Source organism: Ovis canadensis, chromosome 17 (assembly GCF_042477335.2).
Source record: "Ovis canadensis isolate MfBH-ARS-UI-01 breed Bighorn chromosome 17, ARS-UI_OviCan_v2, whole genome shotgun sequence".
Classification (NCBI taxonomy): Eukaryota; Metazoa; Chordata; class Mammalia; order Artiodactyla; family Bovidae; genus Ovis; species Ovis canadensis.
Window position 1 is genome coordinate 81995024 of NC_091261.1, and position 24518 is coordinate 82019541.

The 24518-nt window shown below is 63.6% G+C and overlaps 2 protein-coding genes across 4 annotated transcripts in view; one reads left to right on the forward strand and one right to left on the reverse strand.

The window, feature by feature from the left end:
• The window catches only part of RSPH14 (radial spoke head 14 homolog), a 49996-nt gene continuing 25478 nt past the window's right edge, over positions 1–24518 (forward strand). Inside the window, exons 1-4 of one of the 2 annotated variants that reach the window (XM_069558408.1) lie at positions 1–174; positions 1443–1700; positions 2991–3093; positions 5626–5744. In XM_069558408.1, coding sequence (XP_069414509.1) covers positions 1502–1700; positions 2991–3093; positions 5626–5744 — 421 coding nt within the window. In that variant the 5' untranslated portion in view covers positions 1–174; positions 1443–1501. The remainder of the gene's footprint in view (positions 175–1442; positions 1701–2990; positions 3094–5625; positions 5745–24518) is intronic. The other variant, XM_069558409.1, reaches the window with a different exon arrangement.
• Positions 10925–24518, reverse strand: part of GNAZ (G protein subunit alpha z) — a 31880-nt gene continuing 18286 nt past the window's right edge. For both annotated transcript variants that reach the window (XM_069558410.1, XM_069558411.1), the window contains one exon: positions 10925–12520. In XM_069558410.1, coding sequence (XP_069414511.1) covers positions 12176–12520 — 345 coding nt within the window. In that variant the 3' untranslated portion in view covers positions 10925–12175. The remainder of the gene's footprint in view (positions 12521–24518) is intronic.

Here is a 24518-nt window from a genome sequence, read left to right on the forward strand (position 1 = left end):
CGGAAAAGAGCACCAACCCCACTTTACAGCCAGCCCTGGCCTGGGGCCTTTCGCGCCTGCGCGGTGGGCGGCCCGGTGTGCGGAAAGCTGCCCAGCGGACGCCGCCCAGGGTCGCCTGGCAACCGGGTTGCCTGGCAACGGGCGAGTGCTACAGAAACTCGCGCGCTGAGGCAGGTGAGCCGGCGGCCGCAGATTGGGGGCCCCTGGGACAGGGGCTCCCCCAGACTCACCCAGGCCCAATCAAGAGAGCCCGTGCCCCTTGGAGGGTGACAGGCGCCCAGCGTTTCCTGCCCGGGGAGCCCTGATCCCAAATGGCCGGGTCCCACCTCCTCTTCCATCCCCACCTCCTCGCCTCCATCCCTAATTACCTGCTGCCAGGAATCCAGGGTCCAGTTCACCACCTCTCTTAGTGGGGTGGATTCGCACAGGGCTGATGCTTGTCACTGCCAACGAAACGCAGTCACAACCACCATCCGCGTAATAACAATGTCAGCCAAACCATCTATGCCCTGGTGAGCTACGCTCCATTCTCAGCGAATATGCCAACTCTGGGTGGGGATGGGGGGGTGGGGGGGATACTATCCTCTCCCTTTCAAGCTGCTTGTTAAGGGCCATCCGTCGGCTTGGGCCTGGAGCCCATTTTTAACTACTCAGCCACACTTCGTACAGTTGCTCCAAGTGTGCGTGTAATAAAAAATAAGTCACACTTTACCCTTGATTCCTTCTCTGCGGATGTGCTGGAGGCATCCGACTGTGGGTCCCTGATGGGTGGATGTCCCAGACCTGGATTAGGACATTGGCTCCTAGCCTAGCTCATGACCTCCAAGGCTCCTTGTCCTGAAACCTCAGTTTCCTCCCGGGTCATAGACCTCCCCGCCTCCTCCTGGGGTAGCTGAGCTGCATATTAGGTATTGCTGGCGCAAGATAACCTCTAAATGGAGCTGTTCAATCAGTGTTTGCTTGTTTGACTTAGTGTGTCTTTTTCTTTTTTTAAATTCATTTTCATTGGAGTATGCTCAATTTACAACGCTGTGTTCGTGTCTGCTGTACAGCAAAGTGAACCAGTTATACACATATCCACTTTTTTAGATTCTTTTCTCATATAGGTCATTACAGAGCATCGAGTAAACTTCCCTGTGCCACCCGCCGCGTCCTTATTAGTTACATAGGGGTGCATGTACGTCAGTGCCAATCTCCCAATTTATCCACTGCCTCCCCCCCCACCCAGTTACCTTTTTTCAATGTCTTTGTCCTGAGGCCCAATCTATATAGTTATCGGGAGAACACTGAAGTTTGTGGTCTGGGCTGCCACTTACCTCTGCTGTGACCTTGAACAAATTCCTTCACTGCTCCTAGTCTCCGTTTGCTCATCTGTAAAATGGAAGTAAAAAAATGCCAGATCACAGTAGCAGTGACGATGACGTCTGGGTTCTTTTAACCAGCAGTCTGCTTGGAGCATTGCTCTGAAAGCTCCAGAGTCTCCCCGAGCAGGCGCGGGACGATGGCGGACGCCAAGATCTCCATGTACCTTCCCCCCAACGTCAACCCCACACAGGCTGCCATTGCCTACGGCTGCCGCGCGCTGCCCAAGCTGAACGAGGAGCTGCAGTCGGATGACTTGCTGACGAGGCAGAAAGCCCTCATGGCTCTGTGTGACCTCATGCATGACCCCGAGCACGTCTACACAGCCATTAGCATCGGTGAGCGTGTCGCAGCCCAAGGGACCACGACTGGGGTTGGGGGGACAGACGCAGAGCAGCTGGAGGGTTGGGGGTGGGTAGGTGGGAGGAGCTGACCTGGCCCCTTCACAGCAGCCCTCCCAACCAGTCAGTGGGTCCTCAGCTGGATGCCACCAGTGGTCAGCCCCTCTTGCCAGGACTCAGCCCGGTGGCCACACATTCTCCAAAGAGGCCTGTTTATCTGTCTCGTTCACAAGACTGTCACAGAAGTTGGGCGCGAGCCCTGCGGAAGCCACGCGGAGGCGGGGACCTCTGTCCATTTTCTCCCACATTCCTAGCTTCCCGCATACATGGGGCTTCCCTGGCGGCTGCCAGTGCAGGAGACGTGGGTTTGATCCCTGGAGAAGGCGATGGCACCCACTCCGTGCTCTTGCCTGGGAAATCCCATGGGCGGAGGAGCCTGGTGGGCTGCAGTCCATGGGGTCGAGAAGAGTCGGACACGACTGAGTGACTTCACTTTCACTTTTCACTTTCGTGCACTGGAGAAGGAAATGGCAACCCACTCCAGTGTTCTTGCCTGGAGAATCCCAGGGACGGGGGAGCCTGGGGGGCTGCCATCTACGGGGTTGCACAGAATCGGAAACGACTAAAGCGACTCAGCAGCAGCAGCAGCAGTTTGATCCCAGAGTGGGCAGCAGGGGTCCCAACCTGGCCTCAGAGGCTGGGTGGAACTTTGGCAATAAAGGCTGTGATTTAATGAGCCCGACTCCGGGCCGGGACCGCGACGAGCGTATGCACACCCGTGTTTGTCTCAGTCCTCGTGGCACTGGCCCGGTGAGGGAAGGCGCCTCCTCAGCCCAGCACAAAACAAGCGGAGTCTCAGCAAGAAGGACTGTGAGGCCAGGGGGCGCCCCACAAAAAGGCAGGATTTCTAGGCGCTCGATCTGGCGTGCCACGGTGTAACCCTTTCAAGGGTATGCAACGGCTGACGACAAGATTGGAATCTGACTTCCAGTCTCTCCAAATAAAAGGGGTCTTTTGAACCCCGGGGAGGGCCAGGAGGGCCGGCACCAGCGAGCGGCATGCACAGAAATCGGGGGGCGGTGTGGAGACAGGGTCCCTGGGGTGAGCCTTTCTGGTGTCCAGAGGCCCCGACAGTGACTCTGAAGCACTCGGTCGCCCACACGGCGTCCCCACGCCCGCAAGCAGTGGAGCCCTGGTGCTCTTGACCCCAACATCGGCACACCCGTCGACTTCCGGGTCAGCCGTTTCTGAGCCTGGAGGACACTCATCGGTCCCTCTGCCCCGCAGGCTGCCTGGAGAGCCTGAAAGCCTTGCTGAAGGACACCAACGACCTGGTGCGCATCAAGACCACCGAGGTGCTGTGCGTCATGGCTACCCACAACGTGGGCAGGTGAGCCTCGCGCCCGGGCCCCTGCCCACGCTGAAGCTGCCGCCCTCACGAGGGGAGCGGATGGGTGCGGGGGCCTGGCCCCGTCACTGTGGGGAGTTACAGCTTATGGAGCTGACTTACCGTCGGGGAGACTCGGGGTGGGCACCGAGGCGCTGAGAGGAGAGGCCTGGACACCTCACTCGGGGTGCCGGGAAGGGCCCGGCCACCTGGAGGACCCCCGTGACCTCCTCCTCCCAGAACGAGGCTGACCTCAGGCAGAGCACAGCTGGGCACTTCCTGTGTGCCAACCGGGGCCAGGCCCCACACCGAGCTCTCTCTTAGGCCCGACCGCAGCCTGGAGACCCTCACCAGGCATGACCGGGCCCAGCAGTGAGGCGGCTAATCAAATGGAACGGTTAAAAAGCCAGAAGGGGCAGAAAAGCCGGGAAAGAGGGCCTTCTCCAGTGGCCCAGCGTTTCAGCCTTCACCTTCCAATGCGGTGGGCGGGGGTCTGGTCCCTGGTTGGGCGGCTAAGATCACACGTGCCTGGTGTCCAAAAACCGGAGACATAAAGCACAAGTCATAGCGTAACAAATCCAACCAAGATTTTAAAAATGGTCCACATTTTTAAATTTAAAAAAAAAATTAAAAAAAAAAATTTAAATTTTAAATTAAAAAAAAAAAAAAAAAGCCAGGACAGAAACCGTATATCCCCTTCAACACTTGGTCTGTGTTTGCCGCCGTGTGAGTTGTGTTCCCTGAAGCAGCAGCGCCACGTGTACACTCCACTTCGTCTGACTCCTGCGACCCCATGGATGGCAGCCCACCAGGCTCCTCTGCCCGTGGGATTTCCCAGCAAGAACACTGGGGTGGGTTGCCATTTCCCCAAGGGGTCCTCCTGACCCAGGGATCGAACCCGCGTCTCCCGCGTCTCCTGGCAGGTGGGTTCTTTACTGCTGAGCCATCTGGGAAGCCCGACCACCACAGATCAAACCTGTGCCCTCAGCAGTGAAAGCTCGGGGTCCCGACCACTGAACCATCAGGGAATTCCCCACACAGTTCATCTTAAGCCCAAACCCCTGAACAATTAGGCAGCCGCCAATCCCTGTGCCCAGCAGACCATGTTTCCCGTCATCTTTTCTGCTTAAACCACGCCTGTACCATCGTGAATCAGTAGCTTCGCTTCTTTAAAGTTAACCAAGAACTCAGACATTAATGAAGAAATCTGCAGGCCAGACCCTTCTAGAATCTTTACAGTCATCTCCCTACTGTTTCAGACGCTCAGTTTTACATATTTCCAAAGCATTCAACTTTGTTTTGACAAGGAAGTTTAAAAAAAAAAGAAACCCAGAAACTAACAACTCTTCTCTCATCGGATTAGCTCACAAGCATGCTGAGTCCCCTCAGCCGTGTCTGACTCTTTGCGACCCCATGGACTGTAGCCCACAGGCTCCTCTGTCCAAGGAGATTCTCCAGGCAAGAATCCTGGAGTGGGGTGCCATGCCCTCCTCCAGGGAACCTCCCCATCTTCCCCACCCAGGGATCGAGCCCGAGCCTCCTCTGACTCCTGCACTGCACGTGGGTTCTTTGCCGCTGAGCTGCCGGGAAGCCCTCGAATGGGCTTACCTGATAGTTAATGAACGTGTCATTATAACGACAAGCACAACAGGCTCACGTGGGTTTGGAGGGCCTAGATGGAGCATAGATGTGTGTCCGGCAGGTGGAGAGAGCGCGGTCAGCCCAGCCCAGTGCTCAGGGAGGTCGGCCTCTGGCTTCTGTCGCCCGGAGTCCTCCACCACAACTCAGGCGGGCTCGATTCCAGGACCACCGCAGCCTCTGCCTTCTCCCCAGAGGCTGCAGGGATGCAGTCTGTCCCAGCCGGCCCGGGCTCAGGCTCCAGCGGGTTGGGGGGGTGCGGACCCCCTGCCTCTAGGTTCTTATTGGGTCCTCTCCGGGCACAGCCTTCAGTTCAGTTCAGCTCAGTCGCTAAGTCGTGTCCGACTCTGACCCATGGACTGCAGCACGCCAGGCCTCCCTGTTCATCACCAACTCCCGGAGTCTACCCAAACTCACGTCCACTGAGTCGGTGATGCCATCCAACCATCTCATCCTCTGTCGTCCCCTTCTCCTCCTGCCTTCAACCTGGCCCAGCATCAGGGTCTTTTCCAGTGAGTTAGCTCTTCACATGAAGTGGCCAAAATATTGGAGTTTCAGCCTCAGCATCAGTCCTTCCAATGAACACCCAGGACTGATCTCCTTCAGAATGGACTGGTTGGATCTCCTTGCAGTCCATGGGACTCTCTAGAGTCTTCTCCAACACCACAGTTCAAAAGCATCAATTCTTCAGTGCTCAGCTTTCTTTATAGTCCAAAGCTCACATCCATACATGACTCCTGGAAAACCCACAGCCTTGACTAGACGGGCCTTTGTTGGAAAAGTAATGTCTCTGCTTTTTAATATGCTGTCTAGGTTGGTCATAACTTTCCTTCCAGGGAGCAAGCGTCTTTTAATTTCATGCCTTGGCCATGTCTAAATCTGACTTTTCTTCCCCAGAGAGGGCTTTTTGGAGCACAATGTCATCCAAGCCCTGTCCTTCTTGCTGAGTGACCCCCAGCCAGCCTGCCGGGAGAACCTCTACACGGCTTTCAAGCACCTGGCCCAGGTGCCTGCAGGTAAGCTCGCCATGGGCACACAGGCAGCCCAGGGGCCCTTCTCCCGACGGGCACCTGCTGTGCCGATCACAGTTTACAGCACGCCATGCTTTTATTGAGATACAACATACCTGTTAAATGGGACTTCCTGGTGGCTCAGATGGTAAAGCGTCTGCCTACAGTGTGGGAGACCCAGGTTCGATCCCTGGGTCGGGAAGATCCTCTGGAGAAGGCAATGGCAACCCACTCCAGCACTCTTGCCTGGAGAACCCCGTGGACGGAGGAGCCTGGGGGGGCTCCTGGGGGGGTTGCGAAGAGCCGGACATGACTGAGGGACTTCACTCCCACTTCTCACCTTCATACCTGTTAAAAAGGCCGACGTTGTACACGAACGCTTGGTTAACTTGTACCAAGTGAGCCTGCCACTTCTGGGCACCGCTGCTGCCCAGATCAAGAAACGTGCCAAGGGTCTACCCCCTGGAAGTCGCCGCCCCTCACCCAAAGGTTGCCGGTTCAGTTTGTCTCTAGTGTATTAGGCCGTAGGTTGATCTGTGCTTCTTTAAACTTTGCATGGGGCTTCCCTGGTGGCTCGGACAGGCAAGAGTCTGCCTGCGGCTTGCAGGAGACCCGGGTTCGACCCCTGGGTCGGGAAGACCCTCTGGAGGAGGGCACGGCCACCCACGCCCGTGTTCTGGCCTGAGCTGGTGGACACAGTCTTAATATTTTGCCCCTGGCTTCTCTGTCGCTGCTGTGTGGTCGCGTGTGGCTGGTTCTTACCAATTTGCGGTGCAGCGTGGTAAGCACACTGTACGAGGGGACTACAGTTTATTTATCCCTTCTGCTGCCCGTGTGGGTTTTCGTTGAGAATGTGTGAATTGTTTCTGGTGTGTGCCAGCCGAGAATGCAGCGGCCACCAACAGTCTAACCTGTCTTTCGCCGGCCACGCGTATGCGTTTCTTTTGGGATCCGCCTTTCAGAGAACTGCTGAGCACAGACAACTGTCAGTCCAGCTTTAGAAGGTCCTAGGAATGATTTCCTGAAAGAGCTTCGCCAATATGCGCCCCCCCGAGTTGTGTGAGGGAGCCCCGGGTGGCCCGTACCGTGCCCCACGGGGTCTTTCGGCGGTGCTGGTGGGCAGGTGGTCGTGGCTCATTCCGGTTTGCACTTGTACCTCCCTGGAGACGAGAGCCCTGTAAACACCCTCTTCCGAGAAGCACCGGAGCGCGTTTTTAAGGACGGAAGACCCCAGCCCCTGGGTCACCATCCCTCCAGCTGACCGCTTCTGCTAATCCGATGAGTCCAGGCCCACCACCACCCGCTGACTGATCGCGACTAGATGGTGGGGATTTGCATCAGGGCAACACTCGTCCCGTCGCGTGACGCAGTGAGCGTTTGTAAATGAGGGGCTCCTTCCAAGAGGCAGGAGGCCAGGCCTTGGAGGGAGGGCCTTAAGCCTGACCCAGGCCTTAAGATGTCAGGCACGGGAGTCAGACGGGCCGGGTCCGTCTGCTGTCCCCTGGAGCCCCGCGCACCCCGGGACAGGCTGTCTCCTCATGGGGAAGGGAGGCTGACGGGACTGTCCCCACCTCGGACGCCCGCAGTGAGGACCGAGTGGGGCGCTCCCTGAACCTGGGCCCAGAGACAAACTGCCAAGGGAGCCAGTCAGTACAGAGGGGCCGGCTGAACGAAGCAGAGCCCCAGGGCTGCGACTGTGGCTGGCAGGCATCGGCGGGGACCACACCCTCCCGCAGCTCGGCTGGAGGGCACAACCCGAGGGGGTCTTTTTAAAAAGTCCGATCTGGGACGACCCTGGGGGTCCAGTGGTTAAGAACCTGCCGTGCAATGCGGGAGACTTTTGTTTCCATTCCTGGTCGGGGAGTTAAGATCCCACGTGCCGTGGAGCAGCAACGTCCACGCGTGTGGCTAGATTCTGCATGCCACAACTACCACCCAACACGGCGGAATAAACACACAAATCAAAGACCCCCCGCCCCCGCCGCCGCCCCCGGCCCACGTCTTCCTGAAACACCCCTTGCCTAGCTTCTCCTGGGCGACCATGCTCGAGGGCTTCTGGGAGATCGGGGCGTCTCCAGGAGGAACCAGTTCTGGGGCTGAGCTTCACCTTTGCTCACCGTGTCGGGGCACCCCTGCTCGGGGTGTGGCGACAGGGCACTTGCCGTTCTCACCCGGGACTCGTAAAGTTACTGTGACCTCTGTGAGCATTTGGGGGAACAGAGAGGCAATGATAACAAGCATCAGGAACCACCACCAGCTTTGCTGAATCTTAACATTTCTACCACCCTTCACATTGCTTGAGATTTCTGCTGAAAAAGGTACAGTCCCCTGTGAACCGCGACACCGCCCCCCACCGGGCATACTCCCTTCTGCCCTCCCTGGAGCCGAGAGTGGGTTGCTACACCCACAACACACGTCTCTGCATATTACCACAGGCGTAATTATATACACTGAGCTTCCCTCGTGGCTCAGCTGGTAAAGAATCTGCCTGCAGTGCGGGAGACCTGGGCTCGATCCCTGGGTTGGGGAAGGAAATGGCTACCCACTCCAGCATTCTGGCCTGGAGAATCCCATGAACCGTACATGGGTCGCAGAGTCGGACACGACTGAGCGACTTTCACTATCATGAATTATATACAGATCTTGCCTCACCTGTTTTAAAAGCTGTATATAGGTGGATCTTGTTGTACGTGTCTGCCTGGTACTTTAAACACCAAATGCCATGACTAGGGATGTATCGACGTGTGTCACGGGCTCTGTCTCCTGATTGCAACCTCCGCCTGCCCATCCCGTGTTGGAACCTACAGTTATTTTCAGTAAACTCGCCCTAAGCCTGGCTGACCTTGCGTGTGCTGGTTTCCCCTGGGGATGGTGTCATGGGGCTGCAGATACAATCGCTTCTCAGTGTTCCCATCCCGGCCGGGAGGGCCGGGTGTGCCCCCTCATTGCACGCTGCTGGCTGCATAGCCTTAGCTGTCGCTGACTGTGGCTCTGCAGAGGTCCCCAGGCTGGCAGAGGGGTGTCTTCTCTCCAGCCGGAGCCTCTTGGGAGCTCGAGTCCATTCTGTCCAGCTGTTTGCTCCGCGTCATCGATTCAAGGGAGTGTTTCATTTCTCCCAGATTCTACCCTTAGCTGGTCACACACAATGCAAACACCATGTGCCAGGCGGTCTGATAGCTTTCCACTGTTTGTTCATTTGAATAAACAGTTACTTTGTATTTAATAAAAGGGCAGTTTTTCATCTGAATGGTAGTGAGCTTCCCTCAATCTTCTCCTTTGTGGCTTTTGCTGGGGGGTGCCATTTAAGACTTTGGTGCTAAGAGCTCGTGGAGGCATTCTGTCACATTTTCTTCTAAAAGTTGAGAGTTTTGCTTTTCACACTCAGCTCGAGAAGGGACCACGGTGGATTTCTGTGTGTTCTGAAGCCAAAAGGCCCTTACCAGCCCAACACTGTCTTCCCACTTTCAATACAGAGGCGCTCTATGGCCTCCTGCAAATTTTTCTGAAATTCACAGGGGCTAGGCTCACCCAGGGAGCAGGGAGGCCAGAGTTTCCCCCTTTATCTCAGGATTTCCTGGGCGCTCTCATCCTCTGTGACCCGCCCAAGGGAGGCCGGGGACACTCTGGGGAGGGGTCGGCGGCCAGCGGTGGGCAGCCTGGACGGAGACGGGGGGAGGGCCAGGGCGCGTGGCGGGGGCCCGAGCGCCGGCCTGGGGGGCCGTGTCCCGGGGCGTGCCCTCGCTGGGGCCCGTGTCGGGGGCCGAGTGGGCGAGGGCCGCTGATTCTGGCACCGCTCCCGCGGCGGCCGGCAGGGGGCGCCGCAGCACCGGCCACCGCCGCGCGCGGCGGCTCCGCTTCGCGGGCCCAAGGGACCGGCCGCCGCCCTCCCCGCGCGCGCAGCCCCGGACGCGCTCCCGCCGCTCGGGCGCTCTGCCGGCAGGGGTCCCGAGCGCGGGGCCGGCCTTCCTGGAGTCCCGAGCGCGGGGCCAGACGGCGACGGGGGCTGCGTCCAGCGGAGCGCGGGGTGGGGCGCGCGGGCGCCCGCAGCCGGACCCTCTCCCCGCTCAGGGCCGCGCTGCTTCAGCTCCGCCGCCTGTCCCAGCCCCCGCGCTGCGAAGCCTGGGCCTCTCGGCACCGCGGCTCGGCTCGGACTTCCCGGGAGGCGGCGGCTCCATCCTCGCCAACGCCCCAGCCCTGCTGCCCGGCAGAGGGGCCTCCGGAGGCGCCGGCGGTGGGTCTCGGGCCCCCTCAGCAGAGGGATCAGCTGGTCAGAGGAGGAACTGAGCAAGTAAAAGGCTGTCGCAGGGAATCTTCTCGCCTCCTTGAACGCATCAGGGCAGGAGGCAGACGCCTTCTGTTTCCCTCCAGTTGTGTGCTTTTAAAGACGCTCACAGTGAGGCTACGGCTCTTATCCCCGCTGGCACGAAAGCACAGAATAAGCCTCCAACAGCTTAACTCGCAGGTTCTTCTCATACAAAAGCTTCCCCCAGGGTTTCCGCTGCTTGGGGATGAGCAGGAGGCCTGCACACATGGTCTGCGTCCCTCCCTCGGGGCGTTGGCCCGGTCCTGGGTTTGGGACGGCGCCCTGGGGTGGCTCTGTGCACCCCCATCCCCGGGCCCCTGCCGCAGCCGTTCGGGGGCAGAGCTGAACAAAGACCCAGGCCTTGGGAGGCGCTGGCCCCCAGCCCCCTCTCTGCCCCTCCTGGAGAGGATGGCTCCACCGCCCCCGCCCCCGACCTTGGGCACGTTCAGTCCTCTTGTCAAATGGGTCGCCACTGACACCCCAGAGGACCCCGCGCAATGAGGATGACCTTCCCTGAGGAGCGTTTTCCACCCTCGGCGATGCCGCTCCCCACCCCGCCGAGTCAGCCGGTGCTGGGCTGGGGACCCTGCTCCGCACCGCCAGCCCGCCCTGCAGGGATGACTCTGACCCTGGACGTGGTGTCTTCAGGGCAGAGGGAGTCCAGGTGACCGAGCAGCTTGGGCTGGAGCCCCCACTGTCCCCAGCTGCAGCCCCTCGGGACACGCAGGCGGGCGGGCCTCCGTCTCTGTTGGGCTTGTTGGTTCTTGACGTTCATCTCCAGATGGTTTTTCTAAAGGGGTGCAGGAAGCGGGCAGAGGGACCTGGGCGCGGCCACCGTCCTCCCCGACCCCGCGCCGCACAGAGGACTCGGGGACGAGGCCTGGCTCATTCAGGGTATTTTATTTTCATAAAGGAGACAATCTCGGACTTTCGCGCCATCCCCCGGCTCCTCGCGCCCCCTCGACAGTCCTTGGCTGCGACTCTGGGCACCGGCCTCCGGCTCAGAGTCCCGGATGAGGGACCAGAGGGGGTCCGCCCGGCGAGGGCTCTGTGGGCAGCCCTCGGCCGGGGCCATCCACGTGGCAGGGGGTGGCCCCGCGGGCAGGAAGGGCCCCCCTCAGGCGGCCCAGCCTTCACAGGAGGCCGGCTGCCCCTCAGGCCTCCCATCCCTTCACATGCGGAGAAGCCACAGGTCGTTTCCCGTTTTAAACACCGAGACACCAAGCTACTGCTCATCCGCTCCCGCGGTGAAGGGCCTTCTGTGAACACGGCACATTTATTTTCTGAAAGAAAAACGAAGCGGAGGCCGCACCAGGGACGAGGGGACACTGCTCGGGCCTATGTACAACGCGGCCCCGAGGCTACCGCCGGGCAGACGGGCAGACGCGTCCAGTGACGACTCTGACACTCAGCAGCCAGGACAAGAGGAGGGCCACGCGGAGGGGGAAAGAAAAAATAGGTTTTGAAACTCTGCGTTTAAAAAAGAATACTCAACTGCATTGGAAATTTTCTGTATCTCTGCGAAACACCACGAGATTTGCCCCCCACTCCGAAAAACAAAGAATATCAGAGGAAAAAAACCAGGGTTCGGTTTTATAAAACGTCCGACTCGTAGGAGAAAAGCGGGAACCCAGCGGGCCGCGCCACGTGGGTCACCGTGCGGCTTGCTGCGTCTCCCCCAAGCGCGTCTGAAAGGGCGGTGAGTGGCTGGAGGGCCAGTCAGTGCTGTGGCCGGCCTGGTGCCCGGTGCCCGCGTGTGCCGGTGGAGGCGGCATGGCTCCGGCCCTGGGTCTCCTCCCGGGGAGCCGGCCGCCCGGCCCTGTGGTCCCCCCGCGCGGAGCGGGGCCGCGTCGGGAAGGCAGAGTGACTTGGCAGGAGGGTCTGGGGACTGGGGGGCGGACTTGGCGACAGCTCCTCAAGCCTTCTCGGACCTCGGCCGGGCGGGGAGCCTGCCCGTCTGCGGGGAGTGTGTGTGCGCGCGTGTGTGTGTGTGTGTGCACGCGCCCAAGTGTGTCTACCTACCTAGCAACCTATCCGTATACAGTCGTGTTTGCAGAGCCGCGGGGGCCGAGGGGGCGGGCTGGGGACGCGTTCTGCCCCCGCCTTCCGCCCCGGGCTGGGCCCCGCCGGCCCCTCAGCAGAGGCCGATGTACTTGAGGTTGTTCTGGATGATGACGTCGGTCACGGCGTCGAACACAAACTGGATGTTGCTGGTGTCCGTGGCGCAGGTGAAGTGTGAGTAGATCTCCTTTGTCTCCTTGTTGCGGTTCAGGTCCTCGAACTGCCGCTGGATGTAGACGGCGGCCTCCTCGTAGGTGTTCTGGCCGCTGTACTCGGGGAAGCACACGGTCAGCGGGGTGCGGCGGATCTTCTGCGCCAGCAGGTCCTTCTTGTTCAGGAAGAGGATGAGGGACGTGCTGACAAACCAGTTGTTGTTGCAGATGGAGTCGAAGAGGCGCAGGCTCTCGGCCATCCGGCTCTGGGGGGAGGGGCGGGGGCGGTCAGCACAGCCGGGCCCCCCCAGGGGCTGCGGACCCCACGCACCTTCAGGGCTGCCGGCAGGGGAACCCCCCACCCCCGCCACAGGCCAGCCGCTGCCTCCCACGGAAGACCGTCCATGCCACAGCCCCCTGCAGCGAGCACGTGGTCAGCCCCGCCTGCCGAGGGTGGGCCGGTAGGGAGCCTCCATCCCGCCAGGCGTCAGGCCTCACAGAGTCTCAACGTGCAGGAGGCCTCTGTTCCTAAAAGGTGCCAGGGCGGAGCTGGGCCAGCCCAGCCCCTGGTGGCTGAGTGCTCACCTGGTGCCCCACACACAGGAGCCCTCCGCCGCCCCCGAGGAGGTGAGGACGGCCCCCCGGAGCCCCCGTGACTGCAGTGTGGCCCAGGGGGCCCCTTCCACCCCCCCAAGAGAACCAAGGATATGCGTGCAGCCTGCGGGCTCTGGAGGAGCCCAGGGCCTTCGCCTGCTCCCCCCTGCCCCCCACAACTGATCTCCTTGCTCCTAAACGGACACCTGCGGGTGGCGAGCTGCCCTGTGTTTTAAGATGCACAAGGTGAGTGTCCCAAGGGCAGGGCCAGTCTAGAGCTGAGCTGTTGGGTGAAGGACTGTTCTGAGCATGCGCAATGAACAGGGACGCCCTGCTGACCGCCCTCGACCTTATCATCCCCATTCTGCGGATGAAGAAACCGAGGCCAGGAGGGGCCAGAAATGTTTTCCAAGGCCCCCGGGCTCGCTGACCCTCCGGGGCAGTGTGCAGAGCTGCTGGCCCCAGGGTGGGGGTGCCCGGGGCCGCCCTCATCTCCCAGAGGCCTGGCCCTCTCGGACGTACAGGGTCTGATGGTATCAGGGCTGACAAGGCACCCCTCCCCGCCACCCCCTCACCACGGAGACATAGACTCCAGGCCTTGCGCTCCACCTGGGAGGCTGGTCTCCCAAACCCTTCCTGTGCTTTTGTTAGAAAGAGCCTGGTCTCAGGTCTTGGGGAGGGTGTGTGTTGGGGGGGTGATCGTGTGTGTTGGGGGGTGATCGTGTGTGTTGGGGGTGATCGTGTGTGTTGGGGGGATCATGTGTGTTGGGGGGGTGATCGTGTGTGTTGGGGTGATCATGTGTATTGGGTGATTGTGTGTGTGTGTTGGGGGGTGATCGTGTGTGTTGGGGGGTGATCGTGTGTGTGTGTTGGGGGGTGATCGTGTGTGTTGGGGGATGATCGTGTGTTGGGGGGTGATCATGTGTGTTGGGGGGTGATCGTGTGTTGGGGGGTGATCGTGTGTTGGGGTGATCGTGTGTTGGGGGTGATCATGTGTGTTGGGGGGTGATCGTGTGTTGGGGGTGATCATGTGTGTTGGGGGTGATCATGTGTGTTGGGGGGTGATCATGTGTGTTGGGGGTGATCGTGTGTGTTGGGGGGTGATCGTGTGTGTTGGGGGGTGATTGTGTGTGTTGGGGGGTGATCGTGTGTGTTGGGGGTGACTGTGTGTGTGCTGGGGGTGATTGTGTGTGTTGAGGGGTGATCGTGTGTTGGGGGGTGATCGTGTGTGTTGAGGGGTGATCGTGTGTTGGGGGGTGATCGTGTGTGTGTTGGGCGTGATTGTGTGTGTTGGGGGGGTGATCCTTCCCCAGACAGAAGCAGGATGCCAGCCCCCAGCATGTCTGAGATCAGGATGGAGTCGCCCTCCCCGTAGCTGGTGGTCCAGGAACACCGCCTGCCACTGGGTGGCAACGAACGCTAATGGGTTCCCGGAAGCCGCGTGGAAAGGACCAGTGGCGGAGCTGTCTGTCATTTCACGGGAATGATGTCTTAATCAGGGTGCTCCCGACCCCAGATCTCACACGTACAATAAACAACAGATGCGGCCAGGGGCACGTATTCACCAATCACCGAGCACACACTGGCCGAGCACGTCTCTGGTTGCGGGCGGGTGCCGGAGCCCAGAGACCGGAGGCCGAGCGGCCAGGGGGCCCTGCGTGTGGCGGGGCTCCAGGGTGGCTGGGCCAGCGCGCGGTGGGGGCAACAGCCGTTGGGATGTCCAGGCGTCTGGGCCCTGCTGGGTCACCGGGGTGGGGGGAGACAGGCGGCTCCTGCGTCCAGCCCGCCTGCCGAGGGGTCACTTGGGGCTCTGCTGGTCCGCCCTGCAGTGGTGGGGGGTGGGAACCCGTTGACAGGAGTGCGGTCTGACCGGCCCTGGGCAGGAGGGAACGGGGGCCCGCCCGCCCCCACAGGGAGGGCACTTCCCTGGCCAGCTCGCGGGGTCTCTGGCCTCTGGGGGGGAGGCGGAGTGGACATGGAGGGCCAGGGCGTGTGGGCCACTGGCCACCTGTCCGTGGGGGCCCCCAGCACCTCCTCCCACCCCGACAGCCCCTCCAGGGGCCCCAGAAAGCCCGGCCCGTCAGCATCCCCGCACCCTCTGCCACTCAAGCTGGCTCCCCTCACACCTCCCCCGCCTCCCCGGGCAGCCAGCACCCTGCTCTGCCAGCCTCCAGCTGTGTGTCAGGCCCGCTGCTCCCCCGGCAAAGGGGGCTCTGTCGGCCGCCCTCCTCCAGAGGTTGGAGGCAGAACGGGACCCCCATGGGAAGCTGAGAGGCCCCGCGCTGGGCACCAGGGCCCGCAGCAGCCATCATGTGCTGACTTGGAGACACAAGGCCAGATGTCCTGGGGCGGGGGGCGGGGGGCACCTGGTGGCCAGGAGGGGGCGGCAGGGTGCGGCCCGGCGCTCGCTCGGCTCCTTGGAGCCCAGCATGAGGTCCTGGCCCAGGAGGGCCCCGGGCTGCCTGCTGCAGGACCAGGCTGGGGTGTTTGTTCTCAGGAGCCGTGAACCCAGCTTTTCAGGCGGGGAGGCTGGGCTGCAGGCGTGAATGAGCTCCATTCACCACAGTGCCAGGCACTGAGGGCGCCGAGGGCGGGGGCTGCCAGCGGGGACGCCTGGCGGCACCTGGCTCAGTGGGCCGAACGGGGAGGGTCCATCAGGGGCTGGACGTCGAGGCGGCACCGGCGGTCCTCGGGGTGTGAGGGCGCTGCTGGCCGCAGGGCCGTCGGGGGGGCCCATGCTCAGCGTGGCACTGACCGCCCCCTCCCCCACGGCCTGCAAGGCAGCTGAGATCCAGACAGCCCTGTGCCCTGGGTGGGAGGAGCCCCCGGGACCTCCCTGGCCCGCCCTGAGCCCTGCTGCACGGATCTCCTCCGCTGAGGACAGGGAGAGTGGACCCCGGCCTCACACCCCGTCTGTCCCGAGGTGCTGGCAGGGGCACCGGGGGGGGGGGGGGCCCGTGTCAGCTGCACCTGCAGCTGTGGAGACAGGCTCGTCACCCAAGTCGGGGGCTGCAGCCTATGGCTGAGAGTGGGCTGTGTCGTCTCCATGCAAAGCTGCAGAAAAGTCTAGCACAGCCTGGGGGTGCTGGGGGCCCTGCTGGGAGGCTGCGGGTTGGGGGGGCAGGCAGAGGCTGCCAGCCGCCTGGCCCTGGGCTCCACAGGAAAGGGACCGGGCCCGGATCGCAGGCTGCGTGGCGGTTTGAAGCCCTGGGTTGCCCCCGACCCATCCCCCCCAACCCCGAATCCACTAAAGGTCCTCAGCCTCCGCTGTGCGTTTCCCTTTGGGCTCCAGCTTGTCGTGAGTCAGGGGCGGGGTGTGCTCGGGGGTGCAGGGCCCGGCTTGTGGCTACAGTCCTCAGGCTGAGGGGCGCAGGCAGGAGGGCCCCCTGGGGACAGGGAGGAGGCGGCAAGAGGCAGAGGCTGGAGGCCTGGGGCTGCGACTTAGACTTCCAGTCCCAGGGATCGCGCGCCCCCTGTGGACAAGTCCACGAGCCTGGCTCACCCCGGCCAGCGTGCAGTCACCACCGCCCTGTGCAGATGGGGGGTGGGGCAGGCATGGTCCCGGCTGGCCTGCCCACAGGGGGCCTGGGAATGCCCATGGCCCCTCGGGCCCCTCCCACCGCCAAGTCTGTGCCACCAGGGCGGCTGAGCGCAGTCCTGCCATTTCCACGGCAACTAGGGAGGCAGCCTCCACCCTCAGCTTTGCACAGCATCGCAGGCCCAGACCCTCAGGCTGGGCCAGGCGGCCCTCTTGGAGGGGCACGGAGGCCCGGGCTGGCCGGCGGCCAGGCGGCACTGTCCACCACCATCTACTTGCTGGCAGTGGGGGAGGGCACCTGGGGGTTCAGGAGCCCTCGTGGCCCCCCGGGGCACGGGGCGGGCAAGGGGGCAGTCCTCCTGGGGACCTGCTGCTGGTGGGCGGGGGACGGGGCAGTCTGCAGGGAGCCCTGAGGCCGTGTTGGCCTCGACGGCCGCCCCGCAGGCTGAGCCTCGCTCCTCTCCACGGCCCCCGTTTATACCACGTGGGGGCTGGGCTGAGGGCCCCTCTGCGCCAGGGAGAGCCTCTGACAGCCGGAGCCACCTGCAGTCCCCGCTGGCCCACACCCTAAACCCTGCTCCCAGCACCTGGGGAAAAAGCTAGACAACTAGGTCGCGCCCAGGCCGATCAAGTCAGCGCTGCCCACGTGTTCCTCCCGCAGGGCCAGGCGCCGGCTGCCCCGGACCCAGGACTGGGTTAGCGAGGCTGATGGGCGCCGGAGTCCCGTGGTGTCCGGGGCTGGTCGGCGGGGGCGGCTGCAAGCCACGGTCGGGGCGGGGGCAGCGGGGCAAGCAGGCCGCCCGCCGCGTCTCCTCCTGCCCGGATCCGCGAGCCCTCGGAGCTGCCCTGGCCTTCGACCCCTTGGGGACTCAGGGCCAAGACAGTGCAGTCCTGCCCGGGGTCGGTGCTATGGCCCCAGGACCCGACTCCACGACTCCTCGTGCCCTCCGCCGGGACCCTGACCCTCCCCCAGAGTCTGCAGCACCCTGCAGACAGGCAGCCCGGTCCGGGTCAGGGGTCAGAGTGGGGGTCAGCGAGCAGCACTGGGATCAGCAGTCGGGGTGGGGGGTGTGCTCGCCCACCGGGCACTCACGGCCCTCGGACCCCCACCCCCAGGGACCAGAAGGGGCCTCCGAAAAGGGCCCGGCCTGCCCCCACCCCAGAGGGTGGTTCCCTGCATCCTGGGCGGGCAGGGGTGGGCGGGGCGGGGGCGCTGGCCCCACAGGCCTGGGGCCATCGACAGATGCGGCTCCGCGGGGGGTGGGGGGGTGTTGTGTTCTGGAGGCCTGTCCCCTGCCCCCGCCCTCCAGGAACAATTGTGAGGCTCGTGGTAACCGTGTGGCCAGGCCAGCCCCTTCAAACAGCAGGGCTGTTTAAACAAGATAACAGGCTGCCGGGGAAGCTGTGCTCAGGCCCTGATAGAGCAGCTCGCCGGCTGCCCCTGCCGCCCCACCCAGCGCCCCCCCCCCGCCAGGAGCAGGTCCCAGATTCCCCCCACGGGGAGGCTCGGCGAGCTGGGATGGGCCATCTGCGTAGGGGGCCTTAGAGGTCTGCACGAAGGCGCCCTCAGCCTCCCAGGGAGCCCGGCCCCCGGACAGGAAGGAGCTCGGCCTGGGTCCCACCGGGCGCCTCAGGACAAGCGTGCTCGACCCTCACAGCCACAGCCACGTTGGCCTGGGGGCGCCCCGCGTCCTCGGGGGCCAGGCGGGGACAGCCCACGGCCACACGGGCAGGCTGCCAGCCCGCTCAGGACCGACGCGGGGGCCCTGCCCACCCGTGCAGCAGGAATCCGCGTGAGCGGCCGGACGCACGCATCAGGGACCCGCTCTCACGGAACCTCAAGGGCCGATGGGGTCTCAGAGCCAGAGATGGCGGCTCCCGAGCCCACGGGCGGCCGCAGGGCCAGGGCAGGGGCAGGGGGACAGCGGGCGGGGAACGAGTTAGGGTCGACCCCCAGAGTCCCAAGGCCACGCGTGGAGCACTCGCCCTGACGGGCACGGAGCCCCTGTACGCTGCTCCCCGCCCAGCCTGGAGTTGGGCCCAGCGGGGGTGGGCGCTAGCCTCGAGGAGGCCCAGGCTCTGGGTCCCACCTGCCCTCACATCATCTCCCCTCAGCCCCAACGCCCTCACCCTTGCCTTGCAGGGAGCACGCCTCCTTCGAAGCCCCCGTCCTTCCTGGCTTTGGCTGAAATGAGACCTGCCTGCTACTTGTCTTTCTTAAACTTTGCGGGCTTGATCCACATGCCCCTCACCCTCCGAGCGTCCGTCACCGATGAGAAATTGGCCAGCGGCGGGACGCAGGTGTGGGCGGGCCCGGCCCATGTGCAGACCATTGCCACCACTGCGGGAGGGCCGGCGGGGGGCCAGCAGCCGGCCTGGGACCGGAAGGGGGACCCCAGGGGCCCAGCCTTCTTGCCTGACGCGGCCCAGCAAGCGGGGCTCCTGCAGCCCTGGGCCGCCCCTCCCCGAGCGGAGGCAGTAGGTGGGGAGGCATCCCAGTGGGGAACCTCTGCCCTGGGCCAACAAGATGGTTTCAGAAGTGCTCGCCCTTAGCGGGCACCTGGGTCATGACCGCCCAGCACTGGCTTCTCATCAGCGGGGGTGCGGGGTGGGGCTGGGCCAGGGCCAGACAGAGCCTCTCCTGGGAAGGACGCCCACACGTGGCCAAGGGCCTCCCGAGGACCCTGGGGCCACGGCAGGCCAGGCCTGGGCAGCGGCCGGCGCTCTGCCCAGAATGCTGGCACCGTGGCTGACCCCAGCCCCCGCCCTGCAAGGTGCTCCAAGCCCCGCAGCCCCCTGCCCAGGGGAGGCGAGGGGGTGAGGGAGCCGGGCGGGGCCCCGTGTCTGGTTTCCAAGCCACAGTCCCCCTGAGAGAGACAAGACGTGCCCTTCAGAGGTCACCATCTCCCTGGTGGGTCCCTGAAACCTGCCTTCTCGAGCTGGGACTCCCTGGATCACTCCCTGGGCCGAGTCGGCAAACAGTAGTGTGGCAGGAAGCATCTGGGCTGTGGGGTCACAGTGGCTGTGCCTGGGGCCGGGCTGGAATCACATGTGGGGGCCCCGCCCAGGCCCTCCACAGCCCTCAGGGACGGTCCGTTTTCCCGCCCCCATGGGCTCTCGGCTGTCCAGCAGAGTGCCCTGCCTTCCCTGGAGCCCCCCACCACCGCAGCAGGGCTGGGAGGCCCCGGGGGGAACGGGCCCTGTGCCGGGGCCCCCGGCCAGCCTGCTAGGTATGGGCGTCAGGGGAGCACCCAGTGACAGCGTAGCCTGGCACCGCCTCCATCCCTGCCCGGGGTGGCCTCTGGCCTTGGCGATGCCGCACCGGGGGGCACTTGCAGCCTGACCCTGGCAGGCCTGAGCCGGACTGCGGGGGGCGGGGGAACGGCAGAATGGCCACCAGCGGGCTCCGAGGCTCAGCTCAGTCATGCTGTGATGGGCTGGTCTTGACCTTGATGGCGTCGTGCTGCGTGGGGGCCCAGCCCACCTGTGCGTCCAGCTCTCTCGTGTGAGAGAGAGGAAAGGAGGTGGCCTGGGGTTCCCACAGCCTTCCTAGCCAGCACACCAGGCCAGGGAAAGGGGTCTACACTCCACTGCCCGGCGGGGATCTCCATCTGAGCGCCAGCCCCAGAGCCCCAGGCCCCGCGGGTGCCAGAGATGGGCGCCGGGAACGGCAGACGTCAAAACTGGGTCCTGTCCCCGAGTCACAGGCCTGTCGCCCAGCTTTGCGGGTGGGAAGTCGGGGCTGGACCCTCATGGCCGAGGCCTGCCCTCCTGCCTCCCGGGGTCCCATCCTCCGGCAGGTGAGCTGGAGGGGGCGGCTGCACTGGAAGCAAGGGCCGCCCGGTCGCCGTGCCAGTCTCCTCCGGCTGGCCACAGGAGGCCTGGGCCTCCTCAGTCAGGACTGCTGGCAGGGTCGCTGGAGGGCAGCAGAGGTGTGCAGGGCTGCGGCCTGGGCGAGCCTCAGAGGGAGCCTCAGGGCAGGCCCCCGGGGCCCGCTGAGCTCAGCTCCAGATCTGAGGACCCGAGTCCAGTGGGGAGCCAGGTGCAGGGAACGGGGCGGGGCGCCTGCTCTGTGGGGGGACTCCCTCCGCGTCGCTGACTGTATTCAGACCTTAACCCGAACGCTGGGCTGTCAGAGCCAGCTGGGCTGTCAGAGCCGGCGGGGCCTCGGGGGCTGCCCCCCACATTCTGTCAGCACCAAGGCCACCGAGGGGGCCCCCCGGAGGTCTCAGCCTGGTCCCTGCAGCCTGTCCTTGGTAAGCAGAGGAGCTGTCTTGCAGCTCTCGGGTCACAGAAACCCTTTGAAAGAATAATAACCTGCGTCTTAAGCCCCAGGGCCGCTCTGATGAGTGTGTGTGTGTGTGTATGTGTGTGTGTGGAGCAGGACGAACACGCTCAGGAAGTGAATTACCCCACTGGCCTGGCGGCTGCGAGCTGGGAGGGTCCTCTGCCCCGACGTCCCGCTGAGCACAGACACGCTGGGGGGACGTGGGCGGACAGAGCTAGGGGCTACGGAGGCCTGGTTGTGACGGCCACCCCAGAGACCAGGCTGTGGGCTGGACTCCCCCGGGAGGCCCCCCAAACCCCTTGGTCCTGCCTCAAGGGGCTGCCCCTGGCGAGCTTGGCAAGGGGGAGCCCCGGCCAGCACCCCCAGCTTCGCCCCAGGCCCTGCCCCCGATGTTGGGCCCTTCTGCCCACACGCTGGTCTCTGGGGCAGGAGAGCCCCTGGCTGCTGCTTGGGGCTGCCTCACTGCCAGGCCCCACGGAAGCCAGTCTCAGTCTCCAGAGACCGCTCCATGCAGTCCCCGTGTGACCTCAGGGGAGGAATGGGGGCTTGTCCTCGGGCCAGGGCGGGGGAGGACCCCGGGGCTGGCCACAAACACGCTGACGGACGCAGCAGCGCCCCCGGCTCCCAGGCGGCCCATCTGCACACAGCATCGATTTCCCTGCCTGCAGAGAGCGTGAACCGCTCTGGCAAAGGGCCGTCCCCCAGCAGGGCAAACGCGAGCAGAAATGACGTGTGTGGCCGCAGGCCCAGAGCAGGGCGGCGCTGAGGGGTCGGGGGCGGCTGGCCCGGCTCTACGAGGAGCCGGTGGCGGGCACCATTGTTCACTGAAGACCGAGCCTGCTGGGCAGGGACGTGGGGGAACCACTGCCTGGAGGAGGCGGGGGCCGTTTAACATCCACCTGTCGGGGGGGGGGGTGGCCATAGCACCTGTGGATGTCTGCGGCATCACCGCTCTCACCTGGCTGATCTCAAGCTGCTAATGTGATGTCCACTGCCTCAGAGGACGGGGGTGCAGCGTAGCGGGGGGCAGCCCTGCCTACAGAGCCCAAGACCTGGCAAGAGGCTGACCCCGACCCGCCTGTGAGGCAGAGGGCCCCAGCCTCAGATCCGAGAACACGTGGACACCCCCCGGCAGAATCCACCAGGTCACGCGGCGAAGGCAGAGCGACCTGGGGTGGAGGGAGGGGCTGTATCCCAGCTGCCCTGCTGTGTCCAGTGACGGCCTCGGGGGCAGGCGGGGGGCCTCCAGGGTCACGGCAAGAGGCAAACCCCATGGAGGAGCAAGTCCACAAGGACCCAAAGTGAGCAGCGGGGCTGGAGGAAGGCCCTCTGAGCGGCAGGCATCCTTCCGTCCAGCTGATGGCTGGGGGAGAATGGACTCTGGCAGACGCTGGGCGCCAAGGGAGCAGGAGGCAGGGGCTCTGGGAGCACCCTGTGGGGCGGGGTGGGCCCCGTCTGGGGCTGAAATGTCAGTGGGCACATGCCCACCACCGGCTGCCTGCAGGCGCTGGGGAGGCTGACCTGCCAGGGGAGGGCCGCTGACCTGCCAGGGTGGGGGGGCCGCCGTGGGTGCTGCCTCTCCACCCGCACTGCCCACCCCCAAGTGAAGCCCAGAGCCTGAGAGCGGAGGACCAGATGCCCCCCGCCACCAAGGGGGGCCGAGACGAGGACTGGGTGGGGGAGCAGGAGCCCCAGGCGATGCCAGGGCCGGAGGTGCCCGGGCGGAGGCGGCCAGGGCCCATGAGCCCTGGCAGCCGCTCCCGGCAGCGAGCGTGCGACCGGCCCCACGGGCTCCCTTGGGAGGGGTGACAGGCCACAAAGAGGCAGGTCCAGGCCGAGCACGCAGGGACACCTGCGGGGAGGCACAATGTGGCCAGCTGAGCCCTGTGCCTGCTGCAGCTGGGCTGGGAGGCACCGTCACATCCCCGCCAGGGACTCAGGGGGTCCTGCTTCCGAGGTCGGTGCTGCTAGGGCGGCGCCAACCCCAATAGCCGCTCAAGCCCCTCAGGCCCACTCGCTGTCCACACCCTGGCTCCCAGCCCTGGGCCCACGATGGCGACCTGAGCCTCGGGCTCCCCGTCTGCGGAGCTGACTGGGTAAGGGCCCTGGAGGCTGCATCCAGCCCCTTCCAGGCTAAGCTGGGCGTCACCCACGCTGGGCCCCCCCTTCTGGCCACGTCTGTCGGACAAACGCCTCCTGCTCTGCCACCAGCAGATGCTGGCTGCTGGGCCACACTCCCGGCGGCACTGCTCTGCAACGACAGTCTTCTTACGGCAGTGAAACGTAAGCCCTTTCGGGGCTGAATGTCAATGCGTGGTGTATGGGTGGCGGGTCACAGGACTTGCAGGACAGCCTGGAGCGGCCCCCCTCAGCAGCACCTGCAGGGGCTCCCTCTCAGCTGTGCCCTAGAAGCCAGGGCCCCAGACATTGGCTCTTCCCGATCCTGGCCACGTCTATGGCACGCCACTGTGTGCTAGCCCCTACCAACCATCTGTGGGTAGGGAAAGGCTCCCCAGGACCAGGAGGGACCGCTAAGGCACACACTGACCCCTAAGAAGCATGTCCCTGTGTCCCCTGCCCGAGATCCTCAACCCAGATGACATGGCTGACCGGATACTGCTGGGTAGTGGTGGGGACACCAGGCCTCCTGCAAGGAGCCCTGTGAGAAAGTGAAAACACCCCTGGGAGATGTGCCTGCCAGGTCCTGAAGGAGGGGCAGAGTCCCTAGGCACCAAGAGGGTCTGCAGACACAACAATCAGCTGTGCCGGGGTGAGTGCCCCCACCTCAAACCCTGTACCCCGGACACTCGGGCTCACCATGGCATCTGGGCCCACCTGGGCCTCATACCCACAGCAGGCACATGGCAGGCGTGCAGCAGGCGCACAGCAGGTGCACAGCAGGGATACAGCAGGTATATAGTAGGCGCAAGACAAGCATATACCAGACATACAGTAGACACGTCAGAAGCAAACAGCAGGCGCACAGCAGGTATAGAGCAGGTACACAGCAGGCACACAGCAGGTATACAACAGGCGCACAGCAGGTATACAACAGGCACACAGCAGGTATACAGCAGGCGAACAGCAGGCACACAGCAGGTATACAGCAGGCGCACAGCAGGTATACAGCAGGCGCACAGCAGGTATACAACAGGCACACAGCAGGTATACAGCAGGCGCACAGCAGGTATACAGCAGGCGCACAGCAGGCACACAGCAGGTATACAACAGGCGCACAGCAGGTATACAGCAGGCACACAGCAGGTATACAACAGGCGCACAGCAGGTATACAGCAGGTGCACAGCAGGCACACAGCAGGTGTACAGCAGGCGCACAGGAGGTATACAGCAGGCACACAGCAGATATAGAGCAGACGCACAGCAGGCACACAGCAGGTATACAACAGGCGCACAGCAGGTATACAGCAGGCACACAGCAGGTACACAGCAGGCGCACAGCAGGTGCACAGCAGGCGCACAGCAGGTATACAGCAGGCACACAGCAGGCGCACAGCAGGTGTATAGCAGGTGTATAGCAGGTGCACAGCAGGTATACAGCAGGCGCACGGCAGGTACACAGCAGGCGTATAGCAGGCGCACACCAGGTATACAGCAGGCGCATAGCAGGCGCACAGCAGATATACAGCAGGTATACAGCAGGCACACAGCAGGTACACAGCAGCTATACAGCAGGCGCACAGCAGGTATACAGCAGGTATACAGCAGGTGTACAGCAGGCGCACAGCAGGCACACAGCAGGTATACAGCAGGCACACAGCAGGTAGACAGCAGGTGTATAGCAGGCACACAGCAGGTATACAGCAGGCTCACAGCAGGTATACGG